This window comes from Procambarus clarkii, chromosome 14 (genome assembly GCF_040958095.1).
Source record: "Procambarus clarkii isolate CNS0578487 chromosome 14, FALCON_Pclarkii_2.0, whole genome shotgun sequence".
Taxonomy (NCBI): domain Eukaryota; kingdom Metazoa; phylum Arthropoda; class Malacostraca; order Decapoda; family Cambaridae; genus Procambarus; species Procambarus clarkii.
The window spans coordinates 7,174,161-7,191,660 of record NC_091163.1 but is presented as its reverse complement, the minus strand read 5'-3'; the positions used below and the strand labels follow the sequence as shown (position 1 = coordinate 7,191,660).

Below are 17,500 nucleotides of genomic sequence, written 5' to 3'. Positions count from 1 at the left end.
TAGACCTATTGTCTTATGTATGACCCTCTGTCCTGCGTGACAGTGAATACTAGCATTATCCTCACTTTAATAAGACTCAAAATCCTCAGATTAGGCAAAATTGTAATTAATTTTGTCAATAAAGATGTTAATAATAATATAACCCGCAGACGCCCCACTAACCGCATCTGCCCACCAGGCTGCTGCGTCAGGTGAGTGCAGACAACCAAGGCTTCACCCGTATGATCGACGAGAAGGAGCGTCCCGCCCAGCAGCTGCAGGACTTCTACAAGCAGATCTCCACGCCTCTCATGACCGACGTGGACATTGTCTACCCGGAGGACGAGGTTGACCCGAACTCCGTCGTCAGGCACGGCCACAGCACCTACTACTCCGGTGACGAGGTCAGAGTGCTTCTGGGGGTAGGGGCGGCTGGGAGGGAGAGGTGGTGGAGAGTCAGAAGGAAGAGCTAGGGGGGAGTGATAGTTGGGAGAAGATGGAGAGGGAGGAAGGGGAGAGGCAGGAGGGAGAGACAAGAGGAAGAGGCAAGAGGGAGAAGTACGGGCAAGAAAATGTAACAATAAAGACAAAAGAGGGTATATATTTTCCTGTTAGAAGCACTTCACCAGGAAAGTACTGAAAGTGTCAGCTGGGAGAGGCAGAATATTCGCTGCCTCACATTACACGCCAACACTTAATGATGATGCGAGAATTGCGCACTTTCCGCGTCCTTCACAGATGACGCGGAAAGTGCGTTTTATTATCCCACATCCTCCTGCATGTGGGATAATATTGCTGACATGAAGAGCAGCGCTCGCCAGCCAATACCGTAGCTACATCATTCCAGATGAGTGTGTCTCTCTAAGCCACAGTTACTGAGGCTTTGTGGAAGTTTTCCGCTCCCGATATACCTTCACTACCCCTGTACGTCCTTGTTCGTGTACACCTTTCCCACCCTACGTCCACGAACGCGCGCACACGCACACACACACACACACACACCCGCGCGCGAGTGTGTATTCATACAATACAAAGTCAATACTGAGAAATATGATAATGAAAACCTTTAACTGTAAATAGAAGAATTCACAGAGGATTAGTGTGAGGAAAGGTCGGAGGAAAACAAGATGACGTGTCTAGACATTACAAGAAGCCGAGGATATATTCATACTGCCTCTTGAGAGCCATAGGCTTAAAACAACCCACTATCATTAACTTACATGTACTGAATTATATGTTCCACCAGGCCTTCACTTTACGTCTCCCGTATTTGCATCATCAACTACAATGTTATTTTTTGTGTGAGTTTTATACATTGTGTGGAGAATGTGATTTAGTTGAGTTGTGTCAATATATGTATGGGTTTAGCCTCACCAGTGGACACCTGTGAGTCTGTTGTGCTGGTCACAGAGGCACCCACTCTTCCCCTTGATCACCTCTGAGGCCGCGAGCAGCTTCTCCCCAACGTCAAGAAAATGGTCAGTTTAAAGTGGTCTCTCCTAACCTACCAGACTAAGTCAGAGGACCCGAAACAGAAAACGGAACAGTACGTCACTTTCGCCAGCAGCTTTCATTTTCTAGTACGACAATTTTTGGCCTTATGTAACGCCTACGAGCGAAAAGCAACGTTCTTTGTAGGAGGACAGGTGGAGAGGTTGCCTCTGGAGCCAGCACACCCTAGACAGGTCAGCTCACATAAGTTCTAAGCCTCACCACAGACATGACCTTGCCTAGAATATATTATTCCTACACACAGGCCAATATTAATGCTATGATTCTGGTGTTGAAAGGGTTAGCTACACGACAGTCATATATGAGACTAAGCGCAGAGAAACACTTGAGAAAGGAAGAGTATAAAATAATTGATGCCGTACGATGGGATCGAACCCTTGTCCCTGACTCTCCAGGCCAACGCACTACCGATTGAACAATAATGAGCCTGGACAGTCCAGAGCTGTGGGTTCAAGCCCACTATATGGCCTGTATATTGTCTCACAGATATACCACCTTCAAGTGAGTGCATTGTGCACATTAAGAAAGTTTAATACATTGTCAAGAGAGGCGACAAATACGGAAGAGTGTGATATAATATACAAAGGATGAAAGGGTATAACAAAGGAGATATTAATAAGATGCTCAGCATATCAGCACAAAATACAACACGAAACAATGGACACGAATTACGAAAGTTTGATTTTACAAAAGACCTGGGTAAATACTGGCTTGTAAATAGGTTTGGAGAGTTATTTATCATGGTCCCAGGTAACATAACGTAGACTCACTCGACGGTTGGTAATTGATTGATGAGGATTAAGCCACTCAAGAGGTGGCACGAGCATGATTAGCCCTTAAGACGGTTGGAATATTAGCTCAGATAAAGACAGAATTGTTGGTGGATATAATGTATTCCATTGTCGTAGACAGGAAGCCTGTTAGACCTGCAGGCTCCACTGTGGCGGCGAGGTGATGTGTGTGGTGTCTGTGCAGGTGGTGGTGGCAGGCCAGCTGGCGGAGGAGGCGACGGAGGTGCACCCCATCGTGGCCGGACACAGCAAGACGGGCCCCGTACAGTTCCGGGTGTCCAGGATCTCCACCCCTGAGCCACCTTCCATGAGGAACAACTATGTGGAGCGACTCTGGGCCTACCTCGCAGTGCAGGTGTGTTGACGGGTGTATAGGCCAGGTGTCTCCACACGTGTCACACACAGTCATAATGACACAGTTACACTCATCATACACAGTCAACAATGACACACACACACCATTCACAGTCAACAATGACACGCACACACCATACACAGTCAACAATGACACACACACACACCATACACAGTCAACAATGACACACACACACACCATACACAGTCAACAATGACACACACACACCATACACAGTCAACAATGACACACACACACACCATACACAGTCAACAATGACACACACACACCATACACAGTCAACAATGACACACACACACCATACACAGTCAACAATGACACACACACACACCATACACAGTCAACAATGACACACACACACCATACACAGTCAACAATGACACACACACACCATACACAGTCAACAATGACACACACACACCATACACAGTCAACAATGACACACACACACACCATACACAGTCAACAATGACACACACACACACCATACACAGTCAACAATGACACACACACACCATACACAGTCAACAATGACACACACACACACACCATACACAGTCAACAATGACACACACACACCATACACAGTCAACAATGACACACACACACACACACCATACACAGTCAACAATGACACACACACACCATACACAGTCAACAATGACACACACACACACCATACACAGTCAACAATGACACACACACCATACACAGTCAACAATGACACACACACACACCATACACAGTCAACAATGACACACACACACACACCATACACAGTCAACAATGACACACACACACACACACACCATACACAGTCAACAATGACACACACACACCATACACAGTCAACAATGACACACACACACCATACACAGTCAACAATCACACACACACCATACACAGTCAACAATGACACACACACACACCATACACAGTCAACAATGACACACACACACACACACCATACACAGTCAACAATGACACACACACACCATACACAGTCAACAATGACACACACACACACCATACACAGTCAACAATCACACACACACCATACACAGTCAACAATCACACACACACCATACACAGTCAACAATCACACACACACCATACACAGTCAACAATGACACACACACACACACACCATACACAGTCAACAATGACACACACACATCATACACAGTCAACAATCACACACACACACCATACACAGTCAACAATGACACACACACACACACACCATACACAGTCAACAATGACACACACACACACACACCATACACAGTCAACAATGACACACACACACCATACACAGTCAACAATGACACACACACACCATACACAGTCAACAATGACACACACACACACCATACACAGTCAACTCTTGGTTTTTCTCCTGATCTTATATGTGTGTGTATAAAATGGGTTTCCCTTTAATACATGTTCTTACTGCCCATTAAGTTGTCATCATGTGTCGTCTTCACAGGATCTTCTGGCAGTACAAGATTTCATCGATGACAGAAACCTGCGCGAGGAGATGCGAGCCAGGGCCAAGGAGATCGCTATCAGGGTAAGTGATCCATCACCAGTGTCCACCACCTTGTGGTAGTGGTGGATCACTAGTGTCCTCCACCTGGTAGTTGTGGTGGATCACCAATGTCCTCCACCTGGTAGTAGTGGTGGATCACCAGTGTCCTCCACCTGGTAGTAGTGGTGGATCACCAGTGTCCTCCACCTGGTAGTAGTGGTGGATCACCAGTGTCCTCCACCTGGTAGTAGTGGTGGATCACCAGTGTCCTCCACCTGGTAGTAGTGGTGGATCACATGAGCCACCCAGTACACAAGGGGAGAAGATGAAGCTCTCAGATTTTATCAGAATTTTTCCAATTAACGTTAAGTTAAATTAGATATTTTAGATAAATTAGATAGACAACTTAGGCTATATTTAGTTCATTACGTATTAATAACATACAAGTGGGAAGCGACGCCTCCAGGTCTAATTTCGAGTTACGTCTCTAAATCATTTAGCAATGTGTACACATTAGGACCACTTCAACGTTCATGGGGCTTGTTTTGTGGATGTGTACTCACCTAGATGTAATCAGCTAGATGTGCTTGCTGGGTTGAGCAAGGTTCCTAGCCCCGCCTTCTGAACGTTCGTAGATTAATGCAGTGATTCATTTCTCCTGCTTTTATCATATTTACATTTAAAGCTTTGAATTGAATTAGCTTCAACGACTTATACGTCAAGCCTGTTCCGCTTATTGACAGCTTTGACACTGATTTTTTTTATTTCTGACTGTGTGTGTGTGTATGTGTATTCATGTGTTGTGTGTGTGTGTGTGTGTGTATGTGTATGTGTGTGTGTGTGTGTGTGTGTGTGTGTGTGTGTGTGTGTGTGTGTGTGTGTGTGTGTGTGTGTGTGTGTGTGTGTGTGTGTGTGACCATTAACGCCTGACCCCCTCCTCCCCACCTTGCTCACACTAAGTCCTCCCGCCACAGTTCAAGTTCGTGACGAAGCTGACCACCCTGGAAGTGGTGGACGCAGAGGAGGCCCAGGACGGGGCCCACCCCGGCCTCAAGTCTGCCGCCTCCCGCCACCAGAAGTCCAACACCGGGGGCGCCATCGCCTCCCACATACACGAGGAACTCTCTCTTCTCCCCGAATCAGAGTTCTTTAAGACGCTCCCAGAGCCCCTCAGCTCAAGGCTCCGCACCTCAGCCTCCAGCCAGGAGTTCTCCTTCAGTAGGTTCTTATGAGATTTTGTATTATTGTGAATGATAAACTTTCTCCGGGAATTCCTACAGGACGACGACGTTTCGGTCCGTCCTGGACCATTCTCAAGTCGATTCTCAAGTCGACAATCGACTTGAGAATGGTCCAGGACGGACCGAAACGTCGTCGTCCCTTCAACTTCTAGTGTGTGGTCTGGTCAACATACTTCAGCCACGTTATTGTGACTCATCGCCTGCATTCCTACAGGAGTTTTTTTTAACATATTAATGACAGTTCGTACAAGAATGACGAAAGAAATTCAGGAACCGACTGAGGAGTTCATGAAGGAATGAAAAGCTTCCCCGCACCAGGGACCTCCATTCATCACCCAGAACTTCTATCTCAAAAACTTTCTCGATAACTTTAATTACACCATTCCCAAAGGAAACTTTTATCTCATCCAAGCACTCTAACTATGCCCGACTTTTTCCATTTTAGTTCCTAAATTTGTGTATAAACAGCAGTGTACGTCAGTGCTGCATGATCCGCTAAGTGGAGAGGAAGTAAGTGTTCCGTGCTGTAAATCCACCAGGAATATCCACATGCATCACCAGACTGTATGGTAGGATAACTATACATACACCATGACACCTCAGTAAGGTGATAGATCCTGGGGGGAATACTGAGGCGATATATTACGATAGATCTCGTATCGTTGTGTGTAGGCAGCCAGGGAATACGAGTTCCAGCCCACTTCATTGTCTCAATATCTTCTCCACTCTATATCTGTTATAAAAGTAAGACTTCTTCGTTTTGGCTATTATGGTTCTTCGTGCCCAACCACTTGGGGCTGGACGGTAGAGCGACGGTCTCGCTTCATGCAGGTCGGCGTTCAATCCCCGACCGTCCAAGTGGTTGGGCACTATTCCTTCCCCCCGTCCCATCCCAAATCCTAATTCTGACTCCTTCCCAGTGCTATATAGTCGCAATGACTTGGCGCTTTCCCCCGATAATTCCCTTCCTGCCTCGATGCTGCACAAGTAGCCTGTTTTTCTAGTTTATATCACTCTAAACTCTATCTGCCCCCTTCAGGATTCGAACCTAGGCGGCCAGGGTCACACCCCCGTGGTTGTCGGGTACTGTAACCACTACACCAGAATTTGGTTAAACTAAACTCTGGTGTAACCAAAATGTCACAAAAGTGAAACTGAAACTTGCGAGACTGCAGGATGCCTACTACTGGCTACAGTACATACATACATACATACATACATACATACATACATACATACATACATACATACATACATACATACAAACATACATACATATAGTAGTGGCTACACACGACTTGATAATGGTCCACGACGGATCAAAACATCGTCGTTTCTGCATGTCCTGATGTGTTTGGTCATCATATCTTCAGCTACCGTTACTGTGACTCGTCGTCTGCCCCAGCATGGCATGTAAGTACTGGCGGGCCTGTGACCAACATGCTCCCAGTACACAGCAACAATCTCAGTCATTACTGGCCACAGTTATTTCATCAATTCCTTAAACGTGTTGGGATCGCACTCAGCGTACATTTAGGTGGAAAGCTTGAATGATCCCCAGGCGATGCCGACAGCCAATCGCCGCCTGGGTTCGAAAATGTAACAAAGTGTTACAGCCTTGCCTTAAGCAACACAGACGGATAATCAAATAGTAGGCATCCGTCAGTCTCGGGAGACTATGGAGTTGCGCTCTGGAGTGGCCTCTCCAGGGCTCAAAGCCAAGGTAGGTTGATATGGAGGACAAGCTGTTACCCATGCAGCAGGCCCCCCCCCCTCTCCAATACTAGCTCTGTGATAATCACACTTCACAAATTACTACACACAACTTACTAACACAATGTCAATGTTATGTCAATTACACTATTATGTAGTTATTACACACAACTTACTAACACAATGTCAATATCGGCGGTGTTCGTATGCTTGCAGGCGACAACGACCCGCACTTCGTGGTGCAGGTGCCAGGCCTCGACCTGCCCCTCTGCTTCGACCTGCACGGCTCCCCGGGGAACGTCCTCAACCTGGTCCTGGACCCAGAGTCAGGTGAGCCCTCACCAAGTCCAGTTATTAGTAATGGTAATGTCTTCTCACACGCATAATAACTTGGGATAAAAACCCACACGTGTGTATATGTGAAAATTTATGTAAGGAATTTACACAAAGTCCTTCACAGGCAAAGATTTTCCATTTCACAAAGACTTACATCTCGACGTCTAATCTTATCAATGATTAGCCGTTGAGATATAAGTCTCGTCCTTATCACACACTCAGATCTTGACAAAGCACTCAGGAGAGTGCGAACGACTTGGTGTAAATTCCTTACATAAATTTCACATATTCACGTGTGTGGGTTTTTATCCTAAATCCAATTACATGTGAGGACATGTCAACACGTTGGTGACAAGTCACTGCGGCAGCCACAGTCATGCTGGCAATGACGAAGGTGTAATGAAATTGTGTCTTGTATATTGGTTGATTCTGGTCTATGTATAGATGCAAAATTGTGAACGTTATAATTGTGTTATTATTGTTATTGCTTGGATCGGTGGGCGGCAGGAATCCTGGTGAACGGGTTGGTGACGGCGGCGGTTGGGCGGGCGGGGGCCACGTACTTCACCAAGATCTTCATCTCCCTGGGCACCGTCAACTTCACCGTCACGCCCACCCACATCACCGTAGACTGTCTTGACGACGCTGGAGACCCCACGGTACGGCCCTCTTCACTCTCAACACTTCTCAACAAGAGAAGTATCATAGCACATTGAATATAAACATAGAAAGTCTCACAAATACACTAGAGTAATGTAGAGTAATGTAGAGCTGCGTGATGTATCAATGAGGATTGTCTGGGGCGTGTGCGTGAGACTACCCACTATGACGCCATAGTCGTCATAGTCGCCATGGATGTCATAGTCGCCATATATGTCATAGATGTAATCATTTCTGAATGACAGGATAGTTTTCCCGGATACCCTCCCCCCCAAAAAAAAAACTGTTCCTGCTAACCTCGTCCTCCTTCCTATTCCTCTCCCAGGTGCTAGTTCCTTCCCCCCTTCCCCACCGCCGGGGGCTAGTCCCCTCCCCCAGGGTTAGTTTCCTCAGCCTCTGAACTTCAAGATGTTTAATATGTAATGGTAATGATGGCATGGACGGTGGAGCAGCAGGAGGAGCAGGAGCAGGAGGTGAGCATCCTGCTGACGGTGGAGCAGGAGCAGGAGGAGGTGAGCATCCTGCTGACGGTGGAGCAGGAGGAGGAGGAGGAGGAGGAGGTGAGCATCCTGCTGACGGAGGGTGTCAAAAAGTCTAAGTTCCCGGAGAAAATAGACTGGGATGGAGGGTTCGAGGCCAGTTCTCGGTGACTGACAGACGAGGTAGTCTACACAGTACTGTAGAGAGGGAAGACGCGCCGAGCACGCACAAGAAGTACTTAAACGATCTTAACTTTACCTAACTCTGTTATCCTATTGGACCACAGAGCCCTATCTCATCTGGTTTGATTCTTTTTGTTGAAAAGTTGTGCCATGATGATACACCTGACCCGAAACGTGAGCATTTTTATTTATACTGCGTAAGTGACCTCGTTGTTATGGTGTAAGAGGAATTATTCATTTACTACTTAGTTTAGAGAGAAAGGAACAAACACAATAATGAGGCTGTGTAGAACACAAGAAATTATCTCTTTTCTATTATTTACAACTAAGATTTAATAATTCGAGCTATATCATAAATATATATATATAACAAAACAATAATTTCAGACCCCATCAGTGTTGCAAGAAGGAACAGAAATAATCATGAGTGAATGTTATGACCATTGAACAATGTTTAACGTGCTGCTTCCCGGACAGGTGGACCGGGTCTCCACGACGCTCTGGCCCTTCAAGAAGAGGAACCATCGGGGTGGGAGCGGTCGGCGTGTTAAGAAACCTCGTGGGAGGAGAAAGTCTGCGAGGCGGCGGGCGGGGGGGAGAAGGAAGCGGTCAGAGCGCCCTCAGCACCGCAGACACGCCCGCTCCTCCAGCCCCAGCACGACGAGGGCACTCAAGCCTCAACAGAGACACGACAAGAGACACTGTCATGGCAACATAACAAGAGCAAGATATCGGCGACATGTCGGTAATGTAGTTCATCCTCAATCCTTCACTCGCCTTCCACAGAACTGGAGTGCACCCGACCTTGCCCGCCCACACACTGCCAGCACCCGCCTCCACCCACATCACTCTCTCAAGCACGACCACACGCAGGCATACACAGTCCACTCTCAGAGTCCTCTAAGTGTCGCAAGCCACATCCATCAGCTCGCTCTGAAGACACTCACAGGCACGCAGGAAGATGCAAACCCAAGTCCAGCGGCTGGCGTAGCGCTTCTGACGCGGCCGACCAGAGACTCCACCCACGCCTCCCACCTCGACCACCACCATCCACAGGCTGCCACCCTCATCCACCCACAATCCAGAATCAAGCTTCTCCCTTACTTTCTAGATCGCGCTGCTCAGAACTCTGGGGAGAACACACAGCCACGACCAGGTGACAGTAGCCACGACACAAGGATGTTATATCCGGTGTCTGAAGATCGTAATGCTGCAACATTGAGCACCCAGACCACGGAGGTTCCCAGGTCACAGGAGAGAGACTCGGTGAATGACGGCGCACCAGCCCACCAGAAGGAAGAAGACCTGACAGGGGAGTGTAGTAAGACCTTCAGCTGGAAGAAGGCAGCTGGGAGAAGGTAAGATGCTTCACAGATTACTTGCCAGGCATCAACCCGTTCTCTTACAAATTACGTCGCTTTTCGCCCGTTTGCCCTACGGCCAAATGTCAACGTAATTGAAAATGATAATTTATTTTCTAATTAAATTTTGGATTTTTTTCCTCCAAAACAGCAAGTTCAGGATCCCCTGATAGGTTAGGAGGGCAGGAAGCTCTCCTAAGGTTTCAAAACGTCATGAAAACCGTTAATTGAAAGTTTCCTCTCCACACCTAACAGCCTAAGCCAGAGGACCCAAAACAGAAAACGGGACAGTACGTCACTTTCGTGAGCCGATTTAATTTTGAATTACGTCGATTTTTAGCCTAAGTGCACATACGAGCGAAAAGCAACGTAATTTGTAAGAGGACGGATGCACGCACGCGCGCACACACATACACAACACACACACAACACATACACAACACACACACAACACACACACACACACACACACACACACACACACACACACACACACACACACACACACACACACACACACACACCTGACCCGTGAGCTAGAAGACCCGGCCTGGAACTGTGTGGGTGTGTTACTACAGGTACGGAGATGTGGTGATGGCGCTGAGGAACCACAGGAAGCTGGACCTGCTCCTGGGAGACGTGGACGCCAACCTGCTGGTGACCCGCACCAGGAACAAGCTGGGACAGGTCTTCCTGGGCTTCTACCTGGAGAACCACCGCGTCCTCTCGCCCAACACCACCGGAATCATTGGTAAGTTTCCTTGCTCATACTGACATGACCCATACTAGCAGTAGTCTAGCCCTCAGGGATAAGTCTACATGATAATCCTGTAAGAATCATGAAACAATTTTTATGCTTTTTTATATCATAATTAACGAACACTGTATTTATTTTAGCACCAAGAGCAACATCAAAGGCAAGCCAAACTCTCTAGAAACCTCATCATTAAGCCTTGCCCAATATATCCATCTCTTGAATGGTTACAAAGACATCTGCACCTCTCTCATCATAGTACAGGATGCCTGGCTCCAGAGTACACCTCGCTCCACTCGCTAACTGCTTATATTTATGCATGGATGATGGCTAGAGGCACAGATGAGCCACCATGGATGGAGGCTAGAGACACAGATGAGCCGCCATAGATGATGGCTAGAGGCACAGATGAGCTGCCATGGATGGAGGCTAGAGACACAGATGAGCCGGCATGGATGGGGGCTAGAGGCACAGATGAGCCGGCATGGATGGGGGCTAGAGGCACAGATGAGCCGGCATGGATGGGGGCTAGAGGCACAGATGAGCCGGCATGGATGGGGGCTAGAGACACAGATGAGCCGGCATGAATCGAGGTTAGAGACACAGATGAGCTGGCATGGATGGAGGCTAGAGGCACAGATGAGCCGGCATGGATGGAGGCTAGAGACACAGATAAGCCGCCATGGATGGAGGCTAGAGACACAGATAAGCCGCCATGGATGGGGGCTAGAGGCACAGATGAGCCGCCATGGATGGAGGCTAGAGACACAGATAAGCCGCCATGGATGGGGGCTAGAGGCACAGATAAGCCGCCATGGATGGAGGCTAGAGATACAGATAAGCCGCCATGGATGGAGGCTAGAGGCACAGACGATGTGAAGAAACACGGTTTCACCGCGAGAACATTAAAAGCGCGCCAGAAGAGGCAGAAGTCTCGGATAGTGCCATACAACACATTCCAAGAGTAGATCCAAGACACAGACGTGTAGAATGCTTGCATGAAAAGAATGTCATCTGAAATGCCGGGCCCAAGAACTAAAGGTAGACTGTGTGAGGAGAACTTGGTAAGTGCACACTTTATATTTACAGTACGAGAGTGCGGAGCAGCGGCGAGCCATCAGCAACACTACATACATCCATACATATAACTGTGTGTGTTTGCAGGTCCAGATCACATTCACTCCAAATATCTACCACTTACGGGCTATTCATGCCCGTGCCATCTCTTGAGTGGCTTAATCTTCATCAATCATTCTCTCGCAGGTCAGTTCGCGTACAAGACGGTGGGCACCGTGGAGTCCGACCCCAACACCCTGAACCACGCAGTTAAAGACAAGTGAGTTCACTATGGACTGTGGCTCAGCACTGGAAGGAGAGAGAGAGAGAGAGAGAGAGAGAGAGAGAGAGAGAGAGAGAGAGAGAGAGAGAGAGAGAGAGAGAGAGAGAGAGAGAGAGAGAATGAGAGAGAGAATGATAAGTTGCGCCTTGATGAGTTGATGAGGGAAGTTGAACTCCCTTGAACAAAGGGAGTTCTTTAGGCATGGACAAAGTGGAGAGAAGAGAAGTGTTGAACATGAACATGAGCACAGTGAGAGGGTACGGGTGGGAACTGGAAGATCACACGAGTCGCAGCAATGTAATCAAACACTTCACTGTAAGAGCAGAGCAAGTAATAAGGGGAAGGAGTTGAGGGTAACGCTGTACAGAGCACCAAGAGGTGGTGTATGACATGAGGGTCGGGGGTGATTGTAATAGACGAGTGAAAGATACGACCCAGGCACTACGCCACTCCCCTGCAACAAGCACATATAGGTGAGTGCACACATACTGAGAGTACAGTGATAGGTTACACTGCAGGTCATCACTGACACAGGTTCCCTCACCTTAATAATGCACCGTGTTCCATAGACAGAAATCATTCCCACTTAACCAGGTCAATGCAAAATACGTCACCTTACAGTCCAATGTTCTGTATACTGTGTTGGGCAGTTAACGTATCTGAGAGTGGTGTTATGTACGGCTGTCTGAATAGTCAGTAGCGTTAGATATGATTTACGTATCCATAAATGTACATCTCTCTATATATATATTAAAGAGACCGTCTGTCTCTCTAAAGTTAGAGGCCAGACGCTTGGGGCTAGCCTCACCCAACTTTGCATGGTGACTACTGTAGGGTAAGTGACCAACGTGGGCGGATCATGGTTGGCCCAATTGCTCTCATTAAAAGGCAATCGGCTCCCATGGCAACCCCAACGAAATTGCCACCCACTTATCTTACACCAGAGTCTTTCCAGTTTCTTGGATTTACGCCTCCTTGGCGTAGATTATATATACTACATGAACGGGTCGGTGGCGGCCCCTGGTGCCACCTGTAGATTACCGGATCAACCCGGAACGCAACTCTTAAATGGAGCTCCCTTTAGAGGTCACCCCAGGTACCGTTGGGTACACAGCTAGTTAATAATAAAAGAAACTGCATTACCTTTTTTAAATGTAGTAGTAGGCATCCATCAGTCTCAGGAGACTATGGAGTTGCGCTCTGGTTGTCGGTCTGGAGTGGCCTCACCAGGGCGCAAAGCCAGGGTAGGTTGATTCGGGGAAGAAGCTGTTACCCAGGCAGCAAGTCCCCCCAAAGAATTTCACGAGAACTAGAGCTAAGGAGTTGCTTGTGTCCCCAGAGTGCGGCTGGCGGTGGTGCAGCCGGGCCCACGACACTGGTACCAAGTGTCCGAGGTGAACGCCTTCCTCTCCAGCAGACGCTCCCTCCTCCACAAGACACATGTCACCTGCCTCTACATCCGTCAGCAGGGCCGAGGACTGGTGGCAGGCGCCCCCGCTGACTACCTCCGCCCCTGCCTCACTTGCTGATACCTTCTTCGTGGTCTGGCCCCCCTGTTCTTCGTGGTTCTTCATGACCAGGCGACCTGTTCTTCACCTACCAAGCTAGTGAAGGTTTGGTGGATCACCGGTCATATACAGCCTGCAGGAGCGTTTAGTCTCGAGGTCCCCGCCGACCTGCACTTACATACGTGCCGGATGGTGACCTACATGCCGGATGGTGACCTACATGCCGGATGGTGACTTACGTGCCGGATGGTGAACATATGTGGCGGGTGACTATATTCTTGACAACCCTCCTCATGTCAGGCTCATCCAAGATGCTGTCCTCTCCAAAAGTCGTATTCGTTAACATATTTAATGAAGTATTTAGTGTGGGTGAACATAAGACTCACTTCTCCCCATGAGGTTATACCTATTAATTTTCTAAGTTTTGTATTAGGTGTTCTTCATTCACGAACACTTAGGGCAGTGTGTCGTGGAGACCCTGTAGTAGTAGTAGTAGTAATAGTAGTAGTAGTAGTAGTAATAGTAATAGTAGTAGTAGTAGAAGTAGTAGTAGTAGAAGTAGTAGTAGTAGTAGTAGGAGGAGGCATCCTGCAGTCACGGAAGACTATGGAGTTGCACTCGGGATGTCGAGGCTGAAGTGTCCTCTCCAGGGCGCAGTGCCAGGGTAGGTCAATATGGAGGAGAAGCTGTTACCCATGCAGCAGGTCCTCCCCCTCTCCAGGGCGCAAAGCCTGGGTAGGTCGCTATGGCTACACCTGTATAGCCATGTTAATTATTTTGAAACCCAACACGTTACTACAGAGCTTCCGGCTCTGTAGTAGCGCTGGCACAGTGATCAGGGGTTCTGAAGTTCCTGCCAAACATGAGTAAAGTTTTGGTCCGCACCAAAGATGAGAGGAGTGAGGCCTCGAGAGAGAGAGAGAGAACAATACTCAATACAATTCAGGTCGTCATTAGGTGATTTAAAGTACCAAGGAGTCGAACCACTGCCCATAGCTGTTCACAACCGATCATCAGACTCTGCTCGTCCAGGCTGTGGCCCTTATTTGTTTGTACAGTGTAATAAAAAATGGTATTTTCTTAAATATAAATTAAATAATACTATACATAATAATTTTGCGTATAATTAGACCTATGGTGACTTAAGGTTAAGTACTTAGATCTTTTGGCAATCATTTGTAGTTAGAGAACGTGGTTGGTGCATTACAGAGGTGCCCGCCAACCATCACAACAGCGAACCACTTCCAAAATAATCAGCTGTGAGTCAGATGTAAAATATGTTTTTACATATTTTACACCAATTGCTGCAGTTGGTCAATTTGGCACACACACATTTCTAATGTCTCTTAAATGTTTACATTGTCTCAGGTAGTGGTCAAGGCGGTGTCCGTCACTCACCACAAATTCTGCAACTCCGCTGCTCAGCTGTTGTTTCCATCCCGAGTCTCCATGGGTATTTGTAGGCAAGACGGATTCTTACTATTATTACTGATTTCCCGCTCTGTGATGACACAATAATCTGAACTGTGGAACATTCTGAAATCCTCGCCAGCACAGTCACCAGTCCGCCCACGCACCCTCTGCTACGCTCACAGTTCATATGGTTTACATGTATTCATAAACTGTGTATATATACATGTATATATATAGTAAGTGATTTCTTGAAGAACAGGAAATTGCCCAAACATTTGTAGTAATTTATGTGGCATATTGCAATTCTAGGTTCAGTAAAGGAAATACAGGATACATTATCCTGTATTTCCTTAATAATGTCTTGAAATACGAACACGTTCAGAACTTTCGTTCCATTTTCGTATATATATATATATATATATATATATATATATATATATATATATATATATATATATATATATATATATATATATATATATATATATATATATATATATATATATATATATATTAGAACTGTGAAAACGCATCCCAAATTCTTCATCACTGTAAAGTTATTTATGTACAGAATCTGAGGCACGCGGCAGGTCTCTTCCCTCTCTCGTAATGAGAAGGAGACACAGACATTTTTACGGCAGAGCAACAATACATAGGAACCAGACTTGCTCTTCATTTTTCTCTTCTGCTTTCGGAGGATTGAAAAATATGCATTTGCAGCTGGAGTGTAATGGAGAACTGTTGTTTCCATGGCAACGTTTGTACTGATGACTCTACACTTACTGCTGGCCAGCAGTCTGAGGCACCTGCTTGATGGCATCACACTCTCCATCTGTTGTCAAACTATTTGCTAGCAGGCATACCAGCGGATATAATATTAGCACACAGACACACACACACAGACCCGTTTGTGTGGTCACTGATGGTCTACTGTGTGGTCACTGCTGGCCTACTGTGTGGTCACTGGTGGCCTACTGTGTGGTCACTGCTGGCCTACTGTGTGGTCACTGCTGGCCTACTGTGTGGTCACTGCTGGCCTACTGTGTGGTCACTGCTGGCCTACTGTGTGGTCACTGCTGGCCTACTGTGTGGTCACTGCTGGCCTACTGTGAGGTCACTGCTGGCCTACTGTGTGGTCACTGCTGGCCTACTGTGTGGTCACTGCTGGCCTACTGTGTGGTCACTGCTGGCCTACTGTGTGGTCACTGCTGGCCTGCTGTGTGGTCACTGCTGGCCTACTGTGTGGTCACTGCTGACCTACTGTGTGATCACTGAGGATCTCAGGGTAACGCGTTGGTCTCCACTTTGATCTGTACAAAGATGTGTTGAAGATGAGGGTTAGTCTGTTGACAGCTCTAAGGAGAGAGCATCTTAAAGTTGGCTTGCAACGGCGTCGGAGCAGCTTGCAGAGTTCTGTTTAATGGCCACTTTAACAATGAATGTATTTGTGATCTCAAAGGTACCTAATGGAGTTTGTTGCACAGTGTCTTCACTGAGTGCCCACATATGCCACAGAGCGCCCACCGTGTTCATACTTAATGCTCAATTGGTTACAAAGTATTGTCGATATCTTGATAAGCATGCAAGTCGCATGACCAAATATTCGTTTTCTAACTCCAGGATTTGGTGGAAGTCTATCTTAAATAACGGCCCGGAGCGCTTCATGTTTTTTTCAAATTATAATATTATTTTTAATATTTAAGAGACAACAGTTTACATGGCGAGGCTGTGAGGAGGTTCACTGTAGCCTGTACTCACCTAGTTGTGTCTGCAGGATCGAGCATTGACTCTTGGATCCCGCCTGAAAACCTCTCCTCTCACTCGTCTCCCCTCCCTCACGGCGAGGCATCTACTGTCAGAAATTCCAACACTAGATTACTAACACCCAATATAAGCAGCTAACACGGCTATACTAGTTAAATATTAACATACTAACATTGGTTATAATTTTTTTTATAGAGAACGGGAAATCCGCGAATTAAAAAACCATTCATTTAAGCCTCACAAACATCTTTAAACTGAAGGTCTAGGGATTAAACTTAATAAAAAAGTATTCTCTATAACTGGATATAATATAATTATCAACAAAACTAAAGTCTACTTCCCTAAGTTAATAAGTCAGAGAACAGAATCGTTTTTTGGCGGGAGAGGCGGGTGCCGGGGGGGGGGGGGGGGTGCGGCAGCAGCTGGTCAATGTAAACAAAGTGGTGGTGGTCATGAGTTTACATTACGTTAATGTCCATCCAGTGGCACGATAACAAACAGCTAAATAGCAACCCTTACTGTGCGGCTGCATACTGAACTAACCTGAACACAGGTGTGCC

At 46.9% G+C, this 17,500-nt stretch overlaps 1 protein-coding gene across 8 annotated transcripts in view; it reads left to right on the top strand.

Annotated features, from left to right (window-relative positions):
• Window positions 1-14,877, top strand: part of LOC123772081 (inter-alpha-trypsin inhibitor heavy chain H1) — a 77,065-nt gene extending 62,188 nt beyond the window's left edge. For 7 of the 8 annotated variants that reach the window (XM_069324307.1, XM_069324309.1, XM_069324306.1 and 4 more), the window contains 10 exons: window positions 179-383; window positions 2,467-2,637; window positions 4,148-4,231; window positions 5,164-5,407; window positions 7,360-7,473; window positions 7,987-8,138; window positions 9,279-10,159; window positions 10,741-10,913; window positions 12,180-12,252; window positions 13,595-14,877. In XM_069324307.1, coding sequence (XP_069180408.1) covers window positions 179-383; window positions 2,467-2,637; window positions 4,148-4,231; window positions 5,164-5,407; window positions 7,360-7,473; window positions 7,987-8,138; window positions 9,279-10,159; window positions 10,741-10,913; window positions 12,180-12,252; window positions 13,595-13,784 — 2,287 coding nt within the window. In that variant the 3' untranslated portion in view covers window positions 13,785-14,877. Of the gene's footprint in view, window positions 1-178; window positions 384-2,466; window positions 2,638-4,147; window positions 4,232-5,163; window positions 5,408-7,359; window positions 7,474-7,986; window positions 8,139-9,278; window positions 10,160-10,740; window positions 10,914-11,059; window positions 11,981-12,179; window positions 12,253-13,594 lie in introns of all 8 variants that reach the window. The other variant, XR_011228450.1, reaches the window with a different exon arrangement.
• Window positions 14,878-17,500: the final 2,623 nt, after the last annotated feature.